The sequence below is a fragment of the Glycine max genome, chromosome 3, assembly GCF_000004515.6.
Source record: "Glycine max cultivar Williams 82 chromosome 3, Glycine_max_v4.0, whole genome shotgun sequence".
Taxonomy (NCBI): domain Eukaryota; kingdom Viridiplantae; phylum Streptophyta; class Magnoliopsida; order Fabales; family Fabaceae; genus Glycine; species Glycine max.
The window spans coordinates 17,933,368-17,949,545 of NC_016090.4; the positions used below are offsets into that span (position 1 = coordinate 17,933,368).

The window sequence follows — 16,178 nt, forward strand, 5'->3', positions numbered from 1 at the left end:
TTAGGTAGAGCTACTCTTAAATAAAGCTTGCAGGACTATAATGGGAATTTGTGTGCTGGTTATAGTTGAAATCTCATTGTGATATCACTAGATTTTACTAACTCATAAGGATCGGGTCTAGCTAGTATTGTTAGAGAGTTAGAGTAGTTTGCATGACTTAAAATTAGCAAAATAACACAGATTTCAAAGTGGAAACCTTAAGACAATAAGGAAGTACTGTATAGCCTATTTACAAATAAACAACGGAACCAAAAGGGAAAAAGAAAACACATTATATGAAGAATGATAAGAGAAAAATATTTAAGCTTTAAGTTAAAAATTATTACATATATAATAGGTATTGTTAGATTGCAGTTAAAAGAAAGCACATTTCATCATTGTTCTTCTACAAAAAGAAACATATGTTCTACTCAATACTTTTTCCTTATCTTCATTGACATTATGTCCTCTATCATTTTCTCTATATTATGATAAGAAGAACCAGTTTCTTTGATACTATCACGGGCTTTTTTCGCAATCTCATCCACGGACCTTTTGAGTCCTTCTATCTGATTCTCCAGCACATTCTTCACCATGTTCTCAATAACCAACCTATCATAGGTTCCATCTATATCAATTCCAATCCCCCATTGCTCACTCACACACCTATTGTTGACCGTTTGATCAGCCATCAACGGCCAACATAGCATAGGCACACCTTCAACAATACACTCCAATATAGAATTCCAACCACAATGTGTCAAAAACCCTCCTACTGAAGGGTGGGCCAGAACCTCCTCTTGTGGGGCCCAATCCACTAAAAGACCCCTCTCTTTAGTCCCTAACTCAAGTTCTATAGGTACATTAATGTTTTCCATAATACCTTCTCTATTGATCAAGTCTCTTCTCATAACCCACAAGAAAGGCTTCATACTATTCACCAAACCATGCCAAAATTCTAATAACTGCTCATGTGACAGCTTCACTACAGTGCCAAAGCTAACATACAAAACTGACTTTTCCTTTTGATGGTTAAGCCATGTTATGCAAATTTTGTCTTCTTTTCTCAAATGAAGGGATGATGAACTATTGTTTGTGATTTGAGTCTTGATGAGAGTGTGGAGAGGGCCAATGGTGTAGACTTTGGGAAATATAGTACTTAGCATAGTGATGATGGGGGCTTCTAGCTGGTCAAAGGTATTGAGTATAAGACCAGAAGCTCGAGTCATGGCTAGGGTTTCTTTGATGTAGAATTCAAGGCCATTGCTTCCAGGTTTCAATCTGAAGACAGATGGAAGATCACGATCTCTCAATAAATTCTCTAATCCTGGGATGCTTGATAGCACCTTATCTATATCTTCTGCATTTTATGTACAAGTTAATGAAATTTGTCAAGCTTCTAAGCATAATAAGAGTAAAGTGCTACTAGACTAATCATCAAGAATCGAAGAAAGTTTCTATATCAAATTAAATATTACCAAATTTCATTAAATGTTGACCCGAAGGTAGACTTCTCTCATTGTTTTTAATTCTATAAATGCTAATTGCTGTACAAAAAGTGGATTTCTTGAATATCATGTATGTGATTAGCATTTATTAATCAAAGAAATCCATTTTAATTTCTTTACAGCAATCAAAGAAACCTATTAATGCAAACTTGTTTGTTCGGTAATATATATTATATAAGCCGGAATTTTTAAAAAGTTACATACATTAAATCTTTGTTATTTATGTATGATTATCTGCTTAGATTTATCTCTTTCATTTTTATATAAAAATTATTCTCTCACTACATATGTTCCTATTTAATGATTTGTAAATTAACATAAATTAATATTGCCAGGAAACTAACAAGAATTATATTTTTTTTATTAAAATTTTGCACTAATTGGAAATTCTAAGAAAAAGGAAAAATTATTAACTTTTAAGGAACTCTGCTTTGCAGTTTGCACTAAGCCCGCTTTGTATTTTATATTAAACAATCACGCATTAAAATTGTTATATGTTCTACATACAATAATAGACAGATAATTAGCAAATTAAATAATTAAGCTAATACTGGGTGTGTTTTTAATTAGGTGGGTATATGTAAAATGGATTTTGTAAAATATTGATTTTAGTTAAAATTACTCTGAAGCGAAGTGACTTATGTTTAAATATTTTTATTCTAAAAATAAGTTTGTATTAAAATTTAGAATATATCTTTTATCTAACACATATAACTTATTCAAAATTGTCAATTCAAACTACATTTTAGGTTGCAAATCAATTATTCAATGTGACCAAACATATAAATTTATACTTTTTCTTAGCAATTACAAATATTTACTTAAAATCATTTTTTTAATATTTTATAATCCAACATATATTAAAACATTTATTGAATAATTTGTTAATATACTAAATTAAACTCAATCAATCACTTTGAAAACTGATTATAAATAAGGAATTGGCATCCTCTTACTAACATAATTATATAAAGTAGATATTAGAAAAATATGATTAAATGATACTTATATCTTGGTTTTGTTTTCTGTAACTCTTGTTTGGGATTGCCACTCCTTGTGGTTATATTTTGTTTTCTGATATACGAATTGTTTTGTCTTTTCCAAAAAGAATGATACTTAAATGATGTATCCATGTATAAAACAGTCTAAAAATGAAAATACAGAAGTGTGTGGAAAGAATAAGAGTAATGGTCTATATTTTATATTACTGTATAGATCAAATAGATGTGATTATAAGTAAACATTTTGATTAGTATTACAATTCTTTGAATTTAATTAGTTTGAACTTAAATTGGAATAGTTGTACAAGCTAAACATTTTGATTAGAATCATTGCATATGATCAATTTAATTGAAATTAACCGAATTGTCGGCACAGGCCGACTACACGGGAATTACATATTCAACAAATATTTTAAAACTCGTTGCTTTTTTATTGCTTCAAAAACGAAAAGGAGAAAAGACAAAGCAAGAAAACAGAAGCAAAAGATTCTTTACTCAACCCATGTAATTTAAAAATTCACAATGATTAACTTATTGTTGGTTCAACAGTTTCCAATATGCATCTCACTCCCGTGTGTTATTAACTACTCCTATAAAATTAAGAGAGATTTATAAAAAAAATGTAAATTTTAACAAAAATTGATTTAATAATAAAAAATGTATTTAAAATAGTGTGTTGCTAATATTTTTAATTATACTTTTATAAATTAAAAATTAAAAGTCTAACTAATTAATATCTATAAAATAAATATGTTTACCAAAGAAAGCTAAAACATAAATGATTTGTTTGGTATAAATTAGAAATTTACATATAGAGAGAGTATTTGTATCTCGCATAAATTAGTAAAACTTTAAATTTGGATAATAAAAAAATAAAAGAAAAGAAAAATAGGCTATAATTGAAACTTCAAATTTATTAACTAACCTGGATCCTGCATATCCACCGCTTCCTCCCGAATAACTTTGCTTATGTGAATCGTAACCCACGTGCAAGTGGCACTGTACGTGCGGAAAGTTAGCACCGGAATCCCGAACTCTTCAGCAGCATCCATAGCAATCGTTGACATCATTCCATCGACAATCATGCAAGAAGGTGGGCCCCACAGACAACGTTTCTCGACGAGGCTCGACAACAACTCCCGGAACTCTAGGGCAACCTTGGACCTGCTGGCCGGAGACACCATTACGCTAAAATCGTTCGGAGGATGGCCGTCGGGCACTCCATCGTTGACGGTTGCGAAGTTGAAATTGGGGAATTGGGTGTGAAATGAGGGTAAGTCTGTGAATTGGAGGAGGCGATTGTGGTTGTGGCGTGTGTTGACGAAGGTGATTCTGTGGCCTTTTTGGGAGAGAAGTTTGGTTAGGTTAAACATGGGTTTGATGTGGCCTTCTGCTGGAAAGGTTAAAGCCAATATGTGAGGTGCTGCTGATGAGTGCTCTTCCATCTTTGCTGGCTAGCTATCAGTGCGTTTGTTTCTACACACAGGGTGTTAAATAAATAAAGTATAGGCCACGACAGAGAAGTAAATTGGAAATCACGTAGTGTGATAAATCCAAGAAGTACTACTATTATATATTAAGAAAGTAATTTTTTTAACTAGATTTGGTAGCGTTGCACAATAAATTATTAGGTAATTGACGACTACTTTTTCATTTGTGATTTCAACATTTGATAATATGACATGTGAAAAAATAAATATTTTAAATTGATTTAGAAGAATGTTATATTTCATAATTAGATCTCTTAAATTAAGGATAACAATGTTAATTCTTGTTAGGTTGTCAATGAGTATATGTTTGATTGTTCACATGTCAGTGTAATTGTTGATTGTTGATCGGAATGATAGATGGTGGTTCTGAAACATCTAATTGTGAGTGCATGTAAGTTAGATTTTTTTTTTCAACATGATTTATTTCATATCCAAAAATCAATCAAGATTCAAATCATGGATTGTTTGACTAAAAGATACAAGTCGCTATCACTTGTGTAATACTTGTTGATATATCTTTATCTGTATTATGCTTTATTCGAATGTGTTTTTAAATTAGATAAAATATGTTTTTCATCCCTATAATTATCAAAAAGTTTTGAATTCGTCCCTCCAAATTTTTCGGTATGTTTTTTGTCATTGTAAAAATAAAATGTGTTGTTTTTTGATCCAAAACTAGGCTTGGATGAATCCAAGTCTACGTAACATTTTGTAAAACTTGAATTATAGACTAAAATATGTTTTTCATTCTTATAAATATCAAAATGTTTGAAATCCGTTCCTACAAAATTTTGAGTATTTTTTCCTTCTAGAAAAATTGAAATATTTTACTTTTTGGCCTAGACGTAGTTTCGGGTATCTGAATCTACGTGTTATTTTTTCATTGGTTTCATTGATGACTATGGGAGTGAGTGATTCCTGGGAGTTAAAACAGCCACAAAATATAGTGGAAAAAAATCACAAATATGTAAATCTCTATTCCTTAATGTTCTTTCCTAATTTTCTTCATCTTCTCTGTCTACTAGACTAATCCAAGAAAGAGGTGAATTCTAAAGTCAGATTATTGAGTTTGTCGATGACATTTGATTCCGATAGAACATTGGAATTGATATTCATAATGTTGACTTTGGGAGTAAAGGTGTTAGGTTTTCGGAAGGAAGGGGAGTTCAAAGAAGAAGAAGAAGAAGATGGTGACAAGGTCAACGAGGTGGTGATGACCATTGTAGTTGTACAGAACATTTAAAAAGATAAAGATAAAAAAATTGTTTATTTAAATTCGAAGAAGATGAAGAAAGTTAGGGAAGAAGGAAGTAGGAAAGAGGGATTCATAAATTTGTGGGTTTTTTTTTTCATTTTGTGGCGGTTTTTAACCCGAGAAATTATCCACTCTCATAATCATCAATGGAACCAATAAAAAAGAGACACATGGGTTCAAATACCTGAACCTATATTTAGGCCGAAAAGTAACATATTTTATTTTTTCGAGGACGAAAAAAAGACTCAAAATTTTGTAAGAACAAATTTCGAATATTTTGATATTTATAAGAGTGAAAAACATATTTTAACATTTTGAATTTAAATTTATAGTAATTTAGTTTTACAAATATTATCTTGCTATGAGTTAATAACAAACACAGTCTCCCTCTAAATTAGGTATAACATTTTTATGAGAAGTTTTTAATGCATAGGTTAATTCCATGTGTCATTATAAAAGAATTATTTGTACAAGAATTTGCGAATTTCTCAGTTGTTATTAAATAAAACAAAATAAGATAAAAGAAATTATTATACAAGCATCATCTTATTTTTGTATTCATTGTTATTTTTTTGAATTGAATAAATTACATTAATCACCCTCAAAATTTTGTGAAATTATACAAACACTATCGTTTTAACATTTATAAAAACCTGCTATATTTGTAATATGTTTTAAATGATTAAAAAAGGTCGGTGTAATATATAAAAGGCGTGGATATAATATTTTTGAAACAATTAAAGAGTGTTAGTGAGAGCTAAAAAAATAGGAAAAATTTGTGTAATTTTATGAAACTTTATTGTAGTTAGTGTAATTTATTCCTTTTTTTATTGTAATCAATAACTTCAAATGTTAACTAATCTATTTTTTTTAATTAATGTTAGTAATTTATTTTCTATGAAAAAAGACTAATAATTAATTATAAATAAAATTTGAAATGCTTTTTATTATTAATATTTTGTATTAAAATTATGTATATATTTAAGTTACAAACAAGCGTGAATATATTTATAAAGATATTTATTTTAAAACATTTATTATAACTTTTGTAATAACATGTTATAACCCAAGACCACAAGTAATATGATTATGGCATCATGAAGATGTTCTCCAAGTATTAGATGATAATGTAAGAATGATGCCAACTTTTTTTCTTGATTTTTGTCATAACCCAAGACCACACTTTGTCTTCCTCGCAACACTCCATCGTCAGCCAATTCGATGATATATCCCGAGAATCTCACTCCCTTTCCCTTACTCGTTCTTGATGAATTGACAAGTGTATCAATTCGTTTCAAGTAGTAAAGTTAAAACGAAATTTCAAGTATCATATCCATAGGGACTTTGTTTGCACTTAGGTAGATGAATATTTGATTAAGAAAAGAAGTTAAAGAAAATTGTTTGGAAAAGGTTATGAGAAAAACAATAATTTAAATTGGCAGGAAATTAAATCAAACAAGAGGAGAAATTAAACAAGAATTTAAATTAATTAAAGGTAGAAAAGATGAGAAAATCCAATATTATTATAGAAGGAAATTCAGGAGATGAGAATATTGGAAACTTAGCTTACCTGAACTACTCTTTGATGTAATGTTAATGATTTTTCTCTACTCTAACTGTGGTCCTCCACATGAAAGAGTCTAATTTATCTATTTGCTCTCCCAAATCCCTTTGCAGAGCTAAAATAGTAAATTGCATTAAGAATAAAGATGTATAACAGGTTAAACAAATATCAACTTATCCCTAGTGATAACTTTATTTAGATACCATTTCCTAGTTCTATTAGAAAATAATGTTTCCCAATGCTACCCCTAAAACTTACCATACAAATGGGTGATCAAGCCACAAGCAATAATATTAAGCACATGAAAAGATAATACAAATCTAATATTCATAAATAGATAGGAAGAAAAATTACATCAAGAGTAGTTGGCTACCAAGTTCCCATCAAAGGGGATTAGCCTCTCATTATCATGGAGGCTTTACAATTGCAAAATGAGAATATTTAATAAAAGGGAAGAGGATAAGAAAGGGAATGAAGAGAATGAATGACTCCCAATGATTACTTTTCCTTTTTCTAGCCTTTACCTTCTATAAGGAATTATATTCTCTTGAAATTTTTATGTGTCTTTTCCTTCTTCTCTCTTCTTCTTTTATAGGTGCAGATTAGTGGGTTTCTGAATTAGTTTGTTTTCCTTAATTAATCATTCTTTCCTTAATTAGCATGCTTTCTTTAATTAGTCTCTTTTTCTTAATTAGCCTCATTTCTTAATTAGTCTTGCTTTCCTTAATTAGTCCTGCTTTCCTTAGTTATTCTAGATTTCCTGAATTATCCTGTTTTTTGGACTTTCTTTTACTCATCAAGCATTATAAATTCATCACTTTTAATATTCTCTAGACAAAAACTTAAATGATGTTAATTTAAAAATTATTTGCTTAAAAAGGAAAAATTAGAAGAGAAAAATTACAAATTCCTATATAATTTAACCCCAAAGTATACTCACTCATTCCATCACCCATCATATTCATTTACTACCTAACTCTACACCGATAAATGTCAAACTGTATCGATACCCCTACTTACAGAAGACTAAACTTGAAATCAAGTAGCCACTATGCTTGATGCAGGCTCAATACAGCCAAGCCATAACCCTTTCTCATCTCCCATACTCCACGTCAAGAAGAAAGATGGTAGCTGGCGATGCTGCATCAATTATCGCGCACTCAATGCCATAACGGTGAAGGATCATGTTCCCATGCCCACAGTTTATGAGTAGCTGGATGAATTGGGTCAAGATTCATGGTTTTCTAAGTTAGACTTGCGACAAGGCTTCCACCAAATTCGTATAGCCAATGAAGACATTCATAAAATAGCATTCTACACCCATCAAGGTCACTATGAATTTAAGGTCATGCCTTTCAGCCTCTGCAAGGCACCATCAACCTTTTAGGCCACCATGAACAACACTTTGAAACCCTTCCTCTAAAAGTTTGTGGCAGTATTTTTTTATGACACTTTGGTGTATAGCACGTCCTTATCATCACATGCAAAGCATATGGAAACAGTTCTTGCTTCACTATCGCAGACCCAATTCTTGTGTTTTTGCTAAGCAGTAGCTTCATTACTTGGGTCACATAGTGCCAACACAAGGAGTTGCTCTGGACCCCACCAAAATATAGGCAATGCTCGATTGGCCTACACCTTCTTCTCCTTCGGCTCTGCACGGTTTTCTCGATTTAACCAACTTTTACTGGAAATTTATTCACCAGTACGCCGTCGTGGCTGAACCTTTGAAGTTGTTCCTCCGTAAAGATCAATATGCCTTGTCACCAACTTCGCAATAAGCTTTCGATCACCTAAAGCAACTCATGATGGAAGCCCCTGTTTTTGACACACATGATTTCACTATTCTCTTCACCCTAGAGACAGATGCTTCGGGCACGTCCATGGGTGTCATTCTCCTTCAAAATTCACACCCTATTGCTTATTACAGCAAAGCATTCTACTCTCGAATACAATGGGCCTCCACTTATCTTCACAAGCTCCACGCGATCATGTCTGTGATCCGCAAATGTTGTTGGACCACCCCTTCGTCATCCTCACAAATCGTCGCAGGTGATCCAAACTCTTAAATAACAAGCATATTTATCCAAATTGTTAGGTTATGATTATAACATCAAATACAAATCCAACTCCAGCAACACTGTCGCAGACACATTGTCTATAATTCTGGCAGTCGGGAACACTTTGTTTCTCTCCTTATCCTTGTCAAATGTCACGTGTTTGGAGCAGCTTCACAATTCACTTCTCAATGACCCCAAATATTTGGAATTATTGTAGCAAATCCACCAAAACCCAGCATCTCAACCTAAATTCACCACCCACAGTGATCTTATTTTCCATCGGGGAAAGATTTGGCTACCCTCTAACAACCCGTTTTACTTCTATTCTTTTAAAGGAATTCCACACCACTTCACTTGGTGGCCACATCGTCTTTGCTAAAACAATACACCATCTTCAGGAGAACTTTGTTTGGTCCTAGATGCAGGCTGATGTTTGTTGAATCGTTTCTCATTGCTCTAGTTGTCAACATACGAAGTACGAAACAAAGAAAAGAAACCTGCTGGTTTGCTTCAACCTTTGCCCACCCCATCTTCAATTTGGGAGGACCTATCTTTGGATTTCATTATAGGGTTACCGCCATCTAATGGCTTTACCACTATCCTCATTGTTGTCAACAGGTTCTCCAAAAGTGCCCATTTTGGTGTCCTTCTATCACATTACACAACCTATAAAGTGGCTATTCTGTTTCTTGATATGGTATGCAAGCTCCATGGGTTCCCATGAAGCTTGGTGTCTGACAGGGACCCATTATTCATCAGCACCTTTTGGCGAGAATTATTTCATTTGAGTGGCACAAAACTCTGAGTGAGCACTTCCTACCACCCGCAAACAGATGCCTAAACAGAGGTCCCCAACCATATCCTGGAGTAGTACCTTCGTTCATGATTGTCCATCCAGTGGTTCAAATTTCTTTCTCTAGAAAAATGGTCTTACAATATGTCTATTCATTCCAGCACAGGATTGACTCCTTTTGAGGTCACATATGGCAAACCTTCGCCATCCATTCCCCAGTATATACAAGGAACGTCATCTATAGAAGTTATTGGTACATTGATAGCCATGCGGGCTACAATTCATGTCACTCTCAAATGTTAAGTACCTAAAGCTCAGATGGCTATGAAGATTGTCGCTGATATACATCATCAAGATGTCCAATTGACAATAGGTGACTGGGTGTATGCAAAACTTTGTCCATACCGCCAAACATCCCTTGCACTTGAATATACCAAACTATCCAAAAGGTACTATAGCCCTTTTCAGGTCGAGGACCGCATTGGTTAGGTGGCTTATTGCCTTAAGTTGCCTGCTTCTTCCCGGATTCATCTGGTATTTCATGTTTCTCTATTGAAACTTCACCAGGGACCACCCCCAGGTCTTTTGGATCACCTTTCCCCCCCCCCATGAACTTGGACAACTATCCTATCATAGAACCACTCTCAATGTTGGATTGGAAGTGGGATACTTCATCCTCGTCACCAACCAAACTCATCTTGGTTCAATGGTCGGGCTTGTCCCCGGAAGACACCATGTGGGAGAATGGGAACAGTTACGAGAATCTTACAACCTTGAGGACAAGGTTGTTTTCCCAGATGAGGGGAATGATAACAACTCCAACATCACGGTATCCACTAGCTGACCCATAAGGATCACTAAGAGGCCCAACCACCTCAAGGACTACATGTAAGGGACAAGCAACAAAAGATTCCACTACCTTCCCCACCCAATTCTATTATCGCAAATAGCATATCCAAATTCAGTTATAGCCAATTATGCAGATTCTGTTATTTCAATTTTTTTATTTCTTTGCTTTAGTGTTGCTACAGTTGGCTCATGATTAGCCATAGATATTTATCTAAATGCATCTATAAATAGAGATACCGACAATGAAAATAAGATAGAAAAGTTATCCATATACTCCTTTAATTTCCCTGCACTTAGCTTAACAGTGTATCAACTATCTTGACATGGATGTTTGTTTGGGACTCGAACATTTGCCTAGTAGCTTGTTAGTGTTGCCAAATTTTGTCACATTAAAAATCGTAGGATGTCATGGACTTCGAGAGTCATTTAGAAGATTGGAAGGAAACTATCATTCAGCTTGCCCAAAACTAGAGATATTACATTTCCAAACTATGGATCTATTCGAAAAAGATGTTCACGTTATTATTTACAATTTTCCTAACTTGAAAGACTTAAAAGTATCATGGAACAACTTTGTGTCTCTCCCAACACACATCAAAGAATCTACTAAGCTGACAAGTCTTAATGTGATCTATTGTGCCAAGCTTCAAGAAATTCCCGAACTGCCATCAAGTGTTGAGAAATTAATTGCAGGAGAATGCAATTCCTTAAATGCCAAGACATCAAACATGTTTATGGTCTCAAGTTTACTAGCACTACTTTAGCTGATATATATTTATAACACTAACATATATTCTTTAATTAAAAATTGACAAAATTAATATCTTAGTTGTTATGAAATATTTTCCAGTGTAGTTTCATAGTTTCATTTCCATTTTATTTTATTATTAACAAAAAAAATAGCAAAGTGTCTACAATATATAAAAAATAAACATATATAATTTACAACGGGATTGTCAAATTTATTTACTATTTGTGGCATGCATGTGTTACAAGTGCTTAAAGAAATTTAGGCTTCCTCCCTAATATTCTCTAAGTCTTTGCAAGCTCAACCTAATTATTCTTTCACAAAGCCTCTCTGGGTTCCTTCAAGTATTCTTTCTAAAAGCCTCTTTAGGTTTGTCTCCTCGATATTCTCTAAGTCTCTATAGGCTCTACCCAGGTATATATTCTTTGAAAAAAAAAGACTTATCCAAGCTTCACACCCTTAGTACCACCTACTACTGGACTCACATATCAACCTATTATGCTCACGATGAACTTTGGAAGCAGTAATCCCTTGACTACTCATGTGAGTTTTTTTCCCTTTAATGGTAAAGGATGGATACTACACCTTAGGGTGTCTTCTATTTAGGCTCCATTGATGAAGGTATTTATAAACATTGATCTTTCAAATTGATTCTATTGGCTCCACCTAGAGTTCTTTGGCTAAGGATGTTCCTTCTATTAAGGGGTTCGCTCGCCTGACCTTACCTTTTCTTTTTGGCACTCCTTCCTTACAAGTTGATCCTTCAAATTTGATTAATATATAGACAAAGGAGCTAGCTGTTGTTGTGGATTTTGGAGGTTGAATTCAAATTTCAAATTCATGTAGCTAGTCGTTCAGCTCATATTCAACTGCTATCTTCTACAACTTAGTGAGTTGTCTTTTTCATCTCTGCTCTTCTCCATTGTCAACCAGCTTGCACTCTTTGAATTTTAGATTGTATCTGTTGAAGGATCCTTTGAGAAATATTCATTTAGTGCTAGTTGTTGGTCCTAGTGGTTCAACGTGATCCTAGTGCAATGTGCTACAGTCTTCACTCTACTTGGTTGCTTGTTCCTTGACTTTATTTTTTTTTAATATTTTCAATTTTAAACTATTATATTATTATTGTAATAATTTTTTTCCTTGCAACTTTGTTGTTGTTTTTTTTAATTGCTATGAAAGCTTGTATGGACTCAATTAATTCTAGGGTGGCTGCATCAAGGAAAGAAATCACTAAGACAACAAAAGGCATTTAAACCATTTAACATGATAGAAACCCATCCATGCGACCCCAACGTGGTGATGCCAAATGATCCCTTCAATTCTTCAGCAAATTAACACTTAGATTGCTTTGTCTCTAGTTACATCAATCACTAATATTGAAAACTAAAGTCCAAAACCAAATAAAGAGAATATGGAAAGGCGAACAAATTAGTGTTTTATTCAATTGACAATTGTGAATTATACAAGAGAAATATAGAGTACAAAGGAATAACAAACCCTAAGATATTTATAATTTAAGATTAAAATTGAATTTAAATTGTAACTAATTTCTCTAAGAGGTATGGAGAGGATCACATTAATAGTCCAATACGTCCTTGCTAGATGGTGGTGGCAGAGACAACGCCAATCTTGTCCCTTGAAAATTTGTGGCGCAATGAAGTAAGAACTTTGGTGAGAAGGTCGAGAAACTGATAATTGGATGGAACGTGTGAAACTCAAAATTCTTGTTGGTTACTAGATCTCCACAAAATTGTAATCAATTGTGAGGTGCTAAATGTGCAAGTGAAATATTAGATTTGCACAAAGATATATTGGGCTAATGTTATCAACGAGCACCATTGGAGATGGATCAAGCATGAATATAAAGTTCCTTGAGTAGTTGTGTTAGCTAAAGTATTTCAATGACTATTGTGGCTATTATGCGATATTCAAATTCTGTGGATATTTAGCAACAATGGATTACTTCTTGCAGCTCCAGGAAATGAGATATGGGGCAAAGTAGATGATGTAAGAACATATGGAATTCATGTCGAAGGTGTCACCAACCCAATCTGCATAACAAAAGGTATGGAGACATTGATCCAAAGATGATCGCAGTTGAGTCCAATATCTATTATTCCTCTGAGATACCTGAGAACTCACTTAGTTGCATGTTGATTTTAGTAGGGGTGTATGTACTGAGAGATCTTGTTCACATGGAATGCTATATATGGGCTTGCGAGGGAAAGGTACTGCGTGGAGCCGACAAGCTAGCAGTAGGAAATGGCATCACAGGACGAGACATTATTTGATGCAAAATTGCATGTGGTGGGTAAGGGGGTGTTAACTATATAGTGATATGGGCTTGGAGAAAATCAGAATTGTAATAAAGCTAACTAAGAAATAGTCCATGTGATGGACAATTTCAATGCCCAGAAAGTGGGTGGGTGTACCAAGGTCTTTCAGGGAGAAGAATTGGGAGGCCAGTGCATGTTGAAATAATTAAATGAACAAATTAACATTACCTTTAAGTGACAAATTGTTAACATTGACAAGAAAATAAGTAAGGAATGAACCTTGATTGTATATGAACAATGGGGTGTTAGATTTGGAGTTGACAAATCTATAATAAACGAGGAAATCTCTTGAGTGCATGGTACCATGCTCTTGGTATTTGTTTAAGGTCGTAAAGGGCCTTACAAAGTTTGCATGCATGGTTTGGGATTGGGGATAGACTGTTTAAAAGAATTCATTATTCTTCCATCAAATATTTTGCCTTTTCTAGGATACTCGGGTTCAAATATCAATGGATTAGATGTTTGTTTGTTGGCTTCATATAATTCAGAAAACACTAGTTTTCTCTAAGCTTTCTTGCTCATATCTCTCACAAAAAAGGTGTCTAAAGGTGTTATTCGATAATGTACATCCTTCTAGCATACCTCTTGCTAACCCGAGCAAGACTGAGAGATGTAGAGCTCCTTAGAGATGGTGTCGTAAAGGAATACATATTGTTGTCATCTATCTAGATGAGGGACCACCCCTTGGATAAAACAAGGCAAATGACCTATTTGATTGTTTATCACTTTACTATGGGATTGAAGGTTTCATGGTTGTCAATTTCATGTGGTTGACGGTAACCTTTGTCAATGAGGCAAAGTTTGTATTAGGAATTAGAATCATAAATGTTGTGTTAGCTCATAACACATTTAAATTTTATCTTCTTACACTTGTATTTAGGCATAAAATTATATATTTTTGTTATTTTTATATGTTTGGAAGAAAAAATAAATAAGGGACCCAAAAGAAAGAAAAATATAAAATAAGAGAACCAAAAGAAAATATATATTATATTTTTAATGATAAAAAATATTCAAGTTTTAAATTTAAAAATTATTACATAGCAATATTTACATTACGAAAATAAAAATGCCATCATTGTTCATCTAAAAAATGTGTTTTACTCAGAATTATTTCCTTACCTTCATCGTCCCTATGTCTTTGATTAAATTCTCTATATTATGAAAAGATGAACCATTTTCGTTAACACTATCATGAGCTTTTTCTGCAATCTCATTTGTAGAGCTTGTGAGTCTTTCTATTTGATTCTCCATCAAATTCTTCACCATCTTCTCCACAATTAGCCTATCACATATTCCATTCATATCAAGCCCAATCCCCCATTGCTCACTCACACACCTACTATTAACCGTTTGATCAGCTATCAGTGGCCAACAAAGCATAGGCACGCCTTCAGTAATACATTCCAATGTGGAATTCCAACCACTATGAGTAAAAAATCCACCCACTGAAGGGTGGGCCAGAACCTCTTCTTGAGGGGCCCAATTCACCATGAGCCCTCTTTCTTTGGTCTTCAATTCAAGCTCCATAGGCACATTATGTCCCAAACCACCTTCTCCAATGATAAGCCCTTGTCTAATAACCCACAAGAAAGGCTTCAAACTACCCACCAAACCATGCCAAATCTCTACTAGTTGCTCATGTGACACCTTTGCCAAGGTGCCAAAACTAACATATAAAACTGACCTTGCCTTTTGTTGGTCAAGCCAAGTTATGCAACTTTTGTCTTCTTTTCTCAAATGAAGGGATGATGAACTATTGTTTGTGATGAATTGGGTCTTGGTGAGAGTGTGGAGAGGACCAATGGTGTATACCTTGGGGAATATAGTAGTTAGCTTAGTGATAATGGAGGCTTCTAGCTGGTCAAAGGTATTGACTATAAGACCAGAAGCTTGAGTCATGGTCAAGGTTTCTTTGATGTAGAAATCAATGTAAAGACTTCCAGGCTTCAATTTTAAAATAGATGGAAGATCACATTCTCTCAATAGATTCTCCAATCCTGGGATGCTCCTGAGCACTTTATCCATATCTTCTGCATTTTAAGTCCATCATGTAATCGTCAAACTTCTAAGCTTAATCTGAGTAATGTGTTAACAAAACTAATCATCAAGAATTGAAGAAAGCTTCTGCTAATCATCACCAGATTTAATTAAATTTTAACCTATAATAAAATTGACTTAATATCATTTATGATTAAATGCGTGTAATGTTCTTATCCCACTCTTGTAAATTAATATAAATTAAAATATGCAAGAAACTTCCAAGATTTATACTTTTCTTGAACTTTCGCTTCACTATAGAAGTGTACGCGAGTTCTTGACCAAACAAATTAAAAATTACAACTTTCATGGAATTAAGCTAACACAATCAAATTGATATTCTATTCATAGTCATAAAAAGATGATTATTAAATAATTAAATTAATACTGAGTATGACTAAAAGTAAATTGTACTCAGTCAATACTTTGAAAATAAGTAATTAAAAGAAATTTGAATACGTTTATTAAAATAATTGTGAAATACTAAATACTAACAAAAAAAAATGATAAAAAGAACATATATATTGAAAGAGAGAACAAAAAGTATAAGAA

The 16,178-nt window shown here is 33.4% G+C and overlaps 2 protein-coding genes across 2 annotated transcripts in view; both read right to left on the reverse strand.

The window, feature by feature from the left end:
• Positions 1-276: 276 nt before the first annotated feature.
• Positions 277-4,011, reverse strand: LOC100782592 (7-deoxyloganetic acid glucosyltransferase). Its single transcript, XM_003522131.5, has 2 exons — positions 3,414-4,011; positions 277-1,339 (listed from the first exon to the last, which is right to left on the reverse strand). The coding sequence occupies exons 1-2, from the start codon at positions 3,931-3,933 to the stop codon at positions 411-413; spliced, it is 1,449 nt and encodes a 482-aa protein (XP_003522179.1). The 5' UTR covers positions 3,934-4,011; the 3' UTR covers positions 277-410.
• A 10,522-nt stretch (positions 4,012-14,533) lies between these two features.
• Positions 14,534-16,178, reverse strand: part of LOC102661601 (7-deoxyloganetic acid glucosyltransferase) — a 25,241-nt gene continuing 23,596 nt past the window's right edge. The window contains exon 2 of the mRNA XM_014774600.3: positions 14,534-15,619. Within this exon, the coding sequence (XP_014630086.2) occupies positions 14,697-15,619 (923 nt within the window). The 3' untranslated portion in view covers positions 14,534-14,696. The remainder of the gene's footprint in view (positions 15,620-16,178) is intronic.